Source organism: Cherax quadricarinatus, chromosome 39 (genome assembly GCF_038502225.1).
Source record: "Cherax quadricarinatus isolate ZL_2023a chromosome 39, ASM3850222v1, whole genome shotgun sequence".
Taxonomy (NCBI): domain Eukaryota; kingdom Metazoa; phylum Arthropoda; class Malacostraca; order Decapoda; family Parastacidae; genus Cherax; species Cherax quadricarinatus.
In genome coordinates, this window is record NC_091330.1 from 3657460 (window position 1) to 3670045 (window position 12586).

General features: G+C 42.5%; 1 protein-coding gene across 3 annotated transcripts in view; it reads right to left on the bottom strand.

Moving 5' to 3' along the window:
- Positions 1–12586, bottom strand: part of LOC138853757 (uncharacterized) — a 500968-nt gene that overhangs the window by 326456 nt on the left and 161926 nt on the right. For 2 of the 3 annotated variants that reach the window (XM_070092293.1, XM_070092295.1), the window contains 2 exons: positions 7836–7855; positions 6676–6720 (listed from right to left, as the gene is read on the bottom strand). In XM_070092293.1, the coding sequence (XP_069948394.1) occupies positions 6676–6720; positions 7836–7855 (65 nt within the window). Of the gene's footprint in view, positions 1–3667; positions 3921–6675; positions 6721–7835; positions 7856–12586 lie in introns of those variants that run through there. The other variant, XM_070092294.1, reaches the window with a different exon arrangement.

Sequence of the window (12586 nt, forward strand, 5' to 3'; positions counted from 1 at the left end):
ATTCTAGAAAGGCGTGTAATTGGGGGGGGGGATATGATTGAGGTGTATAAATGGAAAACAGGAATGAATAAAGGGGATGTAAATAGCGTGCTAAAAATATCTAGCCTAACAGAACTCGCAGCAATGGTTTTAAGCTAGAAAAATCCAGATTCAGAAGGATATAGGAAAGCACTGGTTTGGTAACAGAGTTGTGGATGAGTGGAACAAGCTCCCGAGTACTGTCATAGAAGCTAGGACGTTGTATAGTTTTAAAAATAGGTTAGATAAATACATGAGTGGGTGTGAGTCGGACCTGACTTGCTGGTGCTACTGGATCAGATGCCGTGCTCCTTCCTTAAGTGGAGGTGACCTGACTGGGTGGGCCACTGGTCTAAGTCGGGGGTTGACATGGACCTGTCCCACATGGGCCAGTAGGCCTGGTGCAGTGTTCCTCCTTTCTTATGTTCTTATGTTCTAAACAAGGTCCTGAACCTCTGTGGCTTCAATCACAGAAGAACGCTAAGTTAGGTTAGGTAAGATTCGTCAGGAAGCAGGACAAATGCCTCCTGGAGAAAGGGGACGATGCACCACCACCACGAGATGGGTAATGAATGGTGTGATGGTATCTAATGTAAAATACCGACACGATGGAAAAAAATGCAGTATAATGCGATCCTTTACTGATGATGTTTCGCTCACACAATGGATTTTATTAAGATTTTATCAAGTCACACACGGATCTGTTTGTGATTTAATAAAGCCCACTGTGGTCGAAACGTTATTAATAAAGAATCGAATTAAACTGTACTCGTGGCTCTTCTTCCAGTGAGGGAGTGTAAAGGAACGATGCTCCACCTCCACCATGAGAGGAGTAATGAGGGGAGTGGTGAGACGATGCCCCACCACCATGAGAGGGGTAATGAGGGGCGTGAGGGGACGAGGAACCACCACCTTGAGACTCCTCTCCTGCCTTCCCTCGTCCCAGGCTTATCCTCCCCGACACTACAGCATAACAAAGATTCTCCCCTCCCCTTTATTTGGCCATTGCAACTCTGGTGCACTCTATTTCTCTGGGGTGTTGGAGTTTCAAGCTCTACTGGGCAAAAATGAGCCTAAACGAGCACAGTTCTCGCTGTTGGGACTCGTTAAGCCGGGCACACGTGTTAATTACGACCACCCTTAATGAACCGAGTACAATATTTACACCCAAAGTTGACAGCCTCCGTTTGGGGGCCGCGGACAAAACTGCATGAAATATGGCGTAAAGTCATTGCTGAGGCTCCCCACTCACTACACACACACTACGCTCAATACACTTACATAACAGTCCACACTCACAGTTCACACTGTTCTCACAATACACACAATACCATCACAATACACGCAGCACACTCACAATACGCTCACGCAGCACAGTCACAAACACTCTCAACATACTTTTGTCTACACACTACCACAGCAATGGCACACTCGTATTGCACTTGAAGTGCCTTCCTTCAAGTGCTTCCGTTAATCATCCCCAGAGTGACAGTGGTCAGACTACTAGTGCCAGCAGCTCGCAATCTACTTTGGCATCCTATCATTTATTCATTCATGAATGGGAGGATATGCCTAATTCCTTGGATTAAGATTACCCTACCAATATCTAGGAGCTTCCCTTGAGAAATAAGGCAACAAAGACCGGATACACACACCCACACACTAATATATATATATATATATATATATATATATATATATATATATATATGTGTGTGTGTGTGTATATAATATATATAAATATTTATATATATATATATATATATATATATATATATATATATATATATATATATATATATATATATATATATATATATATTACATACATACAGAGAGAGAGAGACAGATCGCAACACCATTACTCATCGTAACACCATGGAATTCGCTGTTGCCACATCATCTCAACACCACACTTAACACCATTACACTACCTAGTATTAAAACACTAGTGTGTCGGCACTACAGCCACCAGCGTAAAACTTGCTCCCATTTCCTAATGCGCGCTCTCATTAAGACCTCACAGTGGATTAAGAACATTGTAAATAATGAGAAAATACTTAGGCGTTATTCGAAGTTTTGGTCAGCCATGACAGCAAAGACGGGGTAAAACATAACGTGTGTAGAGCAAACCTTTACTTACACTGTTTCGCCCGAAATACTTTGCAAAAAACGATACTTACCGTTAAGTTTGTAATCTCTGACACTCATTATTTTTCTTACTATTGTAAGCTCTTCTAGAAATAAATATTTCAATTTCAATTAAATAGAGCTTTAAGAAGCTAGTACTCGCCTTCATAAAACTCTACTGGAACGTAGTGTCTTTTTATCATATTTGTGAGGCAAGCCTTGGCAGCCAGCACATAATACCCGAGACGAGACTAGAGTAATAGTCTACTACTGCCTCGCTTCACTCCACTTTCTGTCTCTTGTGCCACTACTACTACTTCCACAACCACCATTACTTCTACCACTACTATCACCTCTTCTTTCTTTCTTCCCCCCTCTCTTGTCCCGTCCCTGCCCTCCTCTTGTATATATAGACTGGCTCCCTTACCTTCGTGTGTTAATATATGACTAGTTAATGGTTCAAGTCGGATCGAAACGTCGCCATAAATTTCTTTCTCATATGTGCGGGTTATTTACGTACTGTTTGTATCACGGTATTGTGCGTTTTTTATTCTTTAGGTAGAGGTTAGCATGTCGCATCACTATATATGTTACACGTTATTATCTCCACTCATCATCATCTCCACGGCTCTGTCTCATACCAGGTCTCCTAAATTGGAAATTAAATTTTACAGAAATAATTGAAAATATTAATAAATACACAGTAAAGAAAAAAAAACTTTGAAAGGCGCTGTGAGTGCAGAAGAATATTAAAGCCGTAAGAGTTCAAATAATTTGAAAAGTACCATTACTGGCATTGTTTTTCTTGTTTTAAAGTCCTCACAACCCACCCTGGTATTATCCTAGTCTTAATGTTGTACTTGCTTTTTTGCTTACTAATCGTTCTCCAGTTCTTTACGTTCTATGACACGGTCTGCCTGCGTTCTGTATACTGTTCTCATTTTGAAGTCAATTGTTCTTATTCTGAAGTCAATTCAAAGTCCTGTTATTTCATTTGCCTCTTATCAGATTTTGGTGACTGCTCCTCTTCTCCAGTGGCCTCTGCTTAAATTATTATTATTAAAGATTCGCCGGTAATCTCCCGGCCCGGGCCTTTTCCAAGTGGTGGCCCGGCCTTGGCTCCCTCTTTAGGGAGTGTCTGAGACCTAAGTCTTCCATGGGAGGAGGCACAAGTACCTCCTCATCTTTGGGACCAACTGTCCCCAGGCCTAGCCACAAGCTAGGCCTCTCTGGTCTGCCATCCCCGCCCCAAGGGGGCAAATGGGAATGACAGTCTTATGAGCTAAAGGCTCAGGCACCTACCCTACCCTAGAAGGGCTGGGCATGGTGTCGATCACCTCTGCTTAAATGACTGCCATAATGAAGCACGAATAGGAGTCGAAACTCGACCTCTGTTTACACAAACACGCATACATGGCGGGGCCACGATCTATGAATCGACCCCCCCGCAACCACCGTTAGGCGAGTACACACACACACACACACACACACACACACACACACACACACACACACACACACACACACACACACACACACGCTAAGTGCCAACATGAAGCGCCCAAGCTACGAATATCAACTTCATCCTCAAGATAAACAAGATCAAATTCTCTGAGTAAACACGGGCGTGGCTAGGTTACAACATTGTTAAAACTGCACCCACCTTGCAGGACGCTGCTCTGTTTACACAGCGAGCTCTCCTCAACTCGTCCTCCACCGTAAACACGAACGTCTGGTTTCCAACTATTTAAGCCATGCCGATATCTTCACCGCTGTCAGACATTTGATTCATTTATTGGAAATTAATTATACGTAAATATAGATAAATTAAAGTTGGAGTAACCTAACCTAGAATAACTATTATGTTTTAGTCTCCGTTTAGATCGTCCACAAATTGACGCACTGTAATGAAGTTTAAAAAAAGAAGCTTCTTATGTACAGGAAGGATTGTTCGTCTTTATCACCTCTACAGTACATCTTTTCACACACATTTTGGAAGGAAAATACCATAACGATGATCAACAACTACGTATGGCTAACGTTATACAATAACGTGTGTACAAGTCGGGTAGTGGAGGTCATGGTTTGTGTACTAGTGGATGGTGGAGGTCGTGGTGTGTGTACTAGTGGATGGTGGAGGTCGTGGTGTGTGTACTAGTGGATGGTGGAGGTCGTGGTTTGTGTACTAGTGGATGGTGGAGGTCGTGGTGTGTGTACTAGTGGATGGTGGAGGTCGTGGTGTGTGTACTAGTGGATGGTGGAGGTCGTGGTGTGTGTACTAGTGGATGGTGGAGGTCGTGGTTTGTGTACTAGTGGATGGTGGAGGTCATGGTTTGTGTACTAGTGGATGGTGGAGGTCGTGGTGTGTGTACTAGTGGATGGTGGAGGTCGTGGTTTGTGTACTAGTGGATGGTGGAGGTCGTGGTGTGTGTACTAGTGGATGGTGGAGGTCGTGGTGTGTGTACTAGTGGATGGTGGAGGTCGTGGTGTGTGTACTAGTGGATGGTGGAGGTCGTGGTTTGTGTACTAGTGGATGGTGGAGGTCATGGTTTGTGTACTAGTGGATGGTGGAGGTCGTGGTGTGTGTACTAGTGGATGGTGGAGGTCGTGGTTTGTGTACTAGTGGATGGTGGAGGTCGTGGTGTGTGTACTAGTGGATGGTGGAGGTCGTGGTGTGTGTACTAGTGGATGGTGGAGGTCGTGGTTTGTGTTACTAGTGGATGGTGGAGGTCGTGGTTTGTGTACTAGTGGAAGGTGGAGGTCATGGTTTGTGTACTAGTGGATGGTGGAGGTCGTGGTTTGTGTACTAGTGTATGGTGGAGGTCGTGGTTTGTGTACTAGTGGATGGTGGAGGTCGTGGTGGGTGTACTAGTGGATGGTGGAGGTCGTGGTGTGTGTACTAGTGGATGGTGGAGGTCGTGGTGTGTGTACTAGTGGATGGTGGAGGTCGTGGTTTGTGTACTAGTGGATGGTGGAGGTCGTGGTGTGTGTACTAGTGGATGGTGGAGGTCGTGGTGTGTGTACTAGTGGATGGTGGAGGTCATGGTTAGTGTACTAGTGGATGGTGGAGGTCGTGGTGTGTGTACTAGTGGATGGTGGAAGTCGTGGTGTGTGTACTAGTGGATGGTGGAGGTCGTGGTGTGTGTACTAGTGGATGGTGGAGGTCGTGGTGTGTGTACTAGTGGATGGTGGAGGTCGTGGTTTGTGTTACTAGTGGATGGTGGAGGTCGTGGTGTGTGTACTAGTGGATGGTGGAGGTCGTGGTGTGTGTACTAGTAGATGGTGGAGGTCGTGGTGTGTGTACTAGTGGATGGTGGAGGTCGTGGTGTGTGTACTAGTGGATGGTGGAGGTCGTGGTGTGTGTACTAGTGGATGGTGGAGGTCGTGGTTTGTGTTACTAGTGGATGGTGGAGGTCGTGGTGTGTGTACTAGTGGATGGTGGAGGTCGTGGTGTGTGTACTAGTGGATGGTGGAGGTCGTGGTGTGTGTTACTAGTGGATGGTGGAGGTCGTGGTGTGTGTACTAGTGGATGGTGGAGGTCGTGGTTTGTGTTACTAGTGGATGGTGGAGGTCATGGTTTGTGTTACTAGTGGATGGTGGAGGTCGTGGTGTGTGTACTAGTGGATGGTGGAGGTCGTGGTGTGTGTACTAGTGGATGGTGGAGGTCGTGGTTTGTGTTACTAGTGGATGGTGGAGGTCGTGGTGTGTGTACTAGTGGATGGTGGAGGTCGTGGTTTGTGTTACTAGTGGATGGTGGAGGTCATGGTTTGTGTTACTAGTGGATGGTGGAGGTCGTGGTGTGTGTACTAGTGGATGGTGGAGGTCGTGGTGTGTGTACTAGTGGATGGTGGAGGTCGTGGTGTGTGTACTAGTGGATGGTGGAGGTCGTGGTGTGTGTACTAGTGGATGGTGGAGGTCGTGGTGTGTGTACTAGTGGATGGTGGAGGTTGTGGTGTGTGCACTAGTGGATGGTGGAGGTCGTGGTGTGTGTACTAGTGGATGGTGGAGGTCGTGGTTTGTGTTACTAGTGGATGGTGGAGGTCGTGGTGTGTGTACTAGTGGATGGTGGAGGTCGTGGTGTGTGTACTAGTGGATGGTGGAGATCGTGGTGTGTGTACTAGTGGATGGTGGAGGTCGTGGTGTGTGTACTAGTGGATGGTGGAGGTCGTGGTGTGTGTACAAGTGAGTGGTGCGTGTTATGGTTTGTGTACATGTGGATGGTGGGGGGAGGTCAAAGTGTGTACGAGTTTTGTGTGTGTGTGTGTGTGTGTGTGTGTGTGTGTGTGTGTGTGTGTGTGTGTGTGTGTGTGTGTGTGTGTGTGTGTGTGCGCGCGCGCGCACGCGCTCGAAATTGTGGGGAGGGGGGGTTATGGCGTGTGTCCATGTGGGCTGTGGGGGAGGGAGTTCTTCGTGTTTGTACAAATAGGTGGTGAATGTTGTGGTGTGTGTGTAGAAGAGGGCGAGACGACATGGTGTGTTTTCAAGCTGAAGTAATCCTATTTATGCTACCAAAGTCTGAAGACTCACCCATTGTTGCGGAGGTCCACTGTCTATCTCCGAGCCGTCGAGCCCCTGCATGTGGGAGGAAGAGAAGCCCAAATCACTCAATCATTTCTACACTCACATCATAGTCCCTAGCCTCGCTAGTCTCAAACAAAAAAAATCCATTAAAACTGGCTATTTAAAAATAATGATAAAAAAAGATTCATGTCACCAATCAAATATTTTAATATATATATATATAGATATATATATATATATATATATATATATATATATATATATATATATATTATTTTGCCCACGAACAAGTGGTATTGATCAATAACAACACTGCGATTAGCCAAGGACTCGAACCCATGCTGCTTTGGCCTGCCTCATGGTAGGCGAAAACTCATGACGCCTTTACCCACGGGACCAAATTAGCCTAGCGTCACCCACACCAACGTATGTCCTTGGGTAGCGAGTACAACATTCAGTTCCGCTGGGTGCGCTACTTTTAACGATTGTTTGGTCCCGTGGGTAAAGGCGTCATGAGTTTTCGCCTACCATGAGGCAGGCCAAAGCAGCATGGGTTCGAGTCCTTGGCTAGTCGCAGTGTTGTTATTGAGCGATACCACTTGTTCGTGGGCACAATAAGAGATATATATATATATATATATATATATATATATATATATATATATATATATATATATATATATATATATATGTATATGTATATGTATATGTGTTTGTGTTTGTGTGTGTGTTTGTGTGTGTGTGTGTGTGTGTGTGTGTGTGTGTGTGTGTGCAAAACAACCACGGGGGGAGTAGAATGATAGCTTCAGGCCTTTCGTGTTGCAATCAACACATCAGGAGCTTGCAAAATTGCAAGCTCCTGATGTGTTGATTGAACACGAAAGGACTAGAGCTATCATTCTACTCCCCCCGTGGTTGTTTTGCATCCTGTATCGTTTGGTTTGCGATATTTGCATAATATATATAATTTGACATTAATAATGCTGTGCAGAAAGAAATGCCCAGCCTTCATGAAGTATCAAATGTTAGTGGCTGGATAAGAGTGAAATTTACCATAAAAGGTTAAAATTTAATAAAATTCCCAGCATTTACAAAACAAATTCGAAATTTTCTCAGTAAACTCAAGCATTTATACATCTATAATAAGACAAAAGAACAATACTCACATCTTTTTTCCTCTTCGTCCCTGAAAAGAAAGTGAAGAAGACTGTGAGAATCATTTTCACGTGAACCACAAATATGCTAGTGTGCGTGATAATTTGCTATAAGCAAATGCAAAACGAAATTTATGAACCTACAAAGCACAAACAACAAACAATTAAATGTAATCACGGTAGTCATGAGGTGGACAATGTTGCCAAATTTTATAACAATTCATGCAAAGCTTAAGACAAGCGAAATTGCATGAGATGAGAGGAGCTGCAATTTTTCAGAATCCATGTGAAGTCAAAGACAAAACTAATTTAGTTACTTTAAAACCCGTTCTTTCGATAGGTTACTGAGGAAGTTTAACTTTTCATACTTAATTATTAAACAGATAAAATATCTTGACAATGTCACACTGTCGTGAAAATAGATAGAAAATTACTATTTAATAAAGACTGAGAATCAGTAAGCCACAAGCCTCGTAACAGCTTCTGCACCTGAATAGATCATGCGATACAACGTATGATACTGGTTCTGGTTTTTTTCAAAAGAGTGATTTTCTATAATTTCTAAAACAGTATTTTTCAATATATTATAAGAGGACCAAGGTGGTGACAAAAGATAATTATTAAATCCTCGGTTTCCAGATTTTAAAATCCACTGAGAATCATAAGTTCCTAGGTTTGAGTTAGCAGCCAATCAGGAAAATACAACTATTACGCGCTAATATCAAATTGGTCATTGTAACACATTATACCGAGTGATATCTTGGCTATGCAAATCCTTATTAAAATTTGAGTAAAATAAAATAATTTACCTAACCTACTAAAGAATTTGTATAACTATTTCCCTGTTGTCCTGGGAGGTGGCGCATCGTCAAATGACTCGCCATATCTTTCTTCGTATGTTTCTTACGATCTCACTCCTGCTCCCTTCCTTTATTTATCTAATTCTTCCCCGCCCCACTGGTGCTGGTCCTTGCCACCGTCCTACGGTTACCAAAGCAATGCTCAGTCGAGACTCTAGCAATGCATGAAGAGTATCGCGGCGGAAGATACTGTCTTCTGACTATAACATTAGATCTCCTCTGATGTGACTAGTTTAAAAGAGTTGCTTAAGATCATAGGAAGACGGCTTCTTGATCTGTCACTACAAGAGACAAAACAGCCCTGCCATTATTATTATTATTATTATTATTATTATTATTATTATTATTAATTATTATTATTCATTTCGAAGAAGTACCCGTAAATAGCTCCTTGATTTTTTTCCTTTAAAAAGATTTTCATTAACTTGAGAACGCCTCATCTTATTGGTCCCAAATTTTCAACGCTGGTGTACTGTAACTAGGTAAAGGTACATGATCAATTTTATGTAGACCAATCCCAATTCAGCAATAATTTGAGGAAGCATCCTTTGGTCGGCTTCAAACTTTCAACCCTGATGCACCCTGTTGAAGTATGTCAGACAAGTGGTTAAAAAAGACATAGTAAAAGGAGACCTTAATTAATACATTTCACCAACATGAGGCTTTATCTCCACGGTTATGACATGCAATTCGAAGCCACCTTTGAAAGATTCATTTGATCAACGAATCTTAGCATGGTACCCCATGGTTTTATAAAGGGGGGTTCTTGCCGTATGAATTTACTAGCCTTTCTTTCGTAATGTGTCTGATGCAGCACGCCAAGGTAGAGAATACTTTATTGTGTATATGGATTTCAGCAAGGCCTTTGAGAAATCATCCCCTGGGTTGAGGCATGGCTGACTGACAGGCAACACTGCCCTTGCATTAATGGGGAAAAATCAGAATGAGGACCCGTTACGAGAGGTCAGTGCTGGAACCCTTGTTCACACTATATAAATGACACCGATAAGGGAATAAATAACGACATAAGCACGTTTGCCGAAGACACTAAAATAGGCCGTCAAATAATTTCTAACGGGGACACACTAAAAGCTACAGGATGGCCTGTATAGGTTAATGTTGTGGTACGAGAAATGGTAGGTCCAGTTCCATGCAAACAAGTGCAAGGTTCCCATCGTAGGAAAAAAAAAACTGTCATTTATAATCTAAATAATGTAGATCTTAGCCATAATGATTGAAAAAAAAAATTAAGAGTTCTGGTTAGCAGTAATTTAAAGGCTCAAGAATAGCGCATAAATATTCGCAAAACAGCTAACAAAATTATTGGCTCAATACTAAGAAGTATAGATAATAGAAGTAATTTATATCCATAATAATGTCTCATTTAGATGACAAAGTTGATTCCATGTACTAGAAAACTTTCCTATGAAAATATCTAGAAGCGTGGAAAGCGTAGATTTGGGGGAGATTTGATAATGTCTGCAAACTGAGAACAGGAATAAATATCTTTTGAGGCCTAATAGGTAACGCACTTAGATGACGTGATTGTCATGTCAGAAGACGTGGATACGCACTTGAACGACTTTTTGTGGTACTTGGTAAGCTTGAAGAAGCCAATTCAAAGATCAAACTGTGTAAATGTCAATTTTTCAGATCAGAAATCAAGTTTCTTGGTCACGTAGTCACTCCTAGAGGGGTTATGACTGTCCAAAGTAATTGCAGTATTAAATTTTCCATCTCCCAAAACTGCTGATGCCGTAAGATCCTTTGTGGACTTGGCAGGTTTTTATAGATCTTTCAATGCTAATTTTTCTTTCATAGCAGCTCATCTGAGTTGCTTAAGAAAGATGCTCCTTTCGTTTGGACCTTCCGTCAAGAAAGAGCATTCCAAACTCTCAAAGAAAAGCTAACATCTACTCCAATTTTGAAATTTCCAGATTTTTCTAAGCCTTTCTGACAACTGATGCTAGTTCAATTGGAATAGGTGTCGTAATAGCTCAGATGACCAATAGCAAGTACAACGCAGTTGCATTTGCTAGTCGAGTCCTTACAAATGCTGAACATTATACAGTGACTGAGCAAGAAGCCTTAGCCATAGTGTGGTCTTTAAAGCACTTCCGAGATATTATATATCAGTACCCTGTTCATGTCTTGACAGATCATGCTCCACTGATACCTTTATTCCAGAACAAACAACCTACTGGATGATTAGCCAGATGGTCCTTGACTATCCATGAGTTCAACCGTACCTTTGAACACTTACCTGGCAAGTCAAACGTAGTCGCCGATGCTTTATCTCGACATGTTAGTATAGTAACTGCAGACCCTCCATTTAGTGCCGAGGACGTAAAGAATGCTCAAAGAATAGATCCCATGTGGTCTGGTGTGATTCGATTCCTGCTCCAGGAAGATCTAATTCTGACTGTTAAGCCACCAGTACCCATCAGTGACTTTGTCATGAACCAAGAAATACTGTATCGCACAGCTGAGCTGGGTGCTCCTAGCAGACGGGTATTCCACAGCCGCTAGTGAATGTAGCCTTACAGCTAGTTCACGATATACCAGGTGTTGCACACCCTGGTATGGATCGTTCTGTAAAACAAGCCAGATTGAAATACTCTTGGCCTCGTATGGCAACTGATATTTCCGAGTATGTAAAGAAACAGTTTCTGCATGCAACATAAAGGTAATGTTAATGGTCCTAATCCGATCCAGGTGTGTCCAACTACTAGCGAACCATGGGAAAGAGTTGCGCTAGATCTGTTAACTAATTTCCAATGTTCCCTCCAGGGCAACAAGCATCTGTGTGTTATGGTAGATCATTTCACCAGATATTGCGAGTTAGTTCCTATTGCAGATAAAACTGCAGAGACAGTAACTCAAGCGTCTAAAGAACGTATAATCTGCAGGCATACAACTCCAAAGTCCCTAATAACAGATAATGAAGGTGAATTCTGTAATGAGATTCTTGAAAATCTGTGTACCTTGTACAAGATCTCTAAATCAACCATTGTTCCTCACCCTCCTGCCAGTAATGGTTTAGCTGAAAGAACTAATAAGAGAGTACTTGATGTCTTGAGAGCCCCTATCAATCCCAACAGTGCAACCTGAGATGAAGTTATACCTGATGTTCAGTGTGAAATATATTCTGCTTACAATGCTTCTATAGGTGACACTTCACATTATGCGTTGTATGGTGTAGCATCCCTACATTAAGACCGTTAGTGATTCACCGACCGTTAGTGACTCACTGCTGACCTAGCATGATGTCACGAGCTCTCCGTGCCCTTCAGGCACTGAGCAGTCAGTTGAGCTCAAGACAGAGCAGAGTGAGGTCAGGCACTGGCGCTACTGATATCATATAAATATATGCTACCTAGACATCCATCGAGTGTATTCATTCTCCAATTCTATCACCACCGAACCTGTTACGACAATTCTCTCCGATTATAAAGCGACCGAAATTAATTTAGTTACCAATTTTAATTAAGTGTTTTGTTGCGTTAAGCTCACTGAAGCAGCGAGGAAGAAGGGTGAAATGGAGGCTAGTCCCCTAGTCCCTTCCTAGTGTACTAGCTCTCCATCAAGACAAAAGAAGGGAGGGGCAAAAGAAAGGGATGGGGCTAAGGACGACATGGAACGCTTACAAGTAGAATTAACAAAAACACAATACAGAATGTAGGAAGGAAACAGAATACCAAGACAATTTCAAATGATTTCTCCCCAGAAAGTGGTGTAACGCTAGAGTAATAGAGGTAGGTAGGCAGGGTGAACTGAGAAGACAGGGAGATTACACGAGAGTCCTCATCTGCGTAATTTTCTTTTATGTATTCAAGTCAAAGTATGATTCCCTTAATTTATTTGAGAGTTGCAATACTCCTTTAATGCACAAACACTAACTGA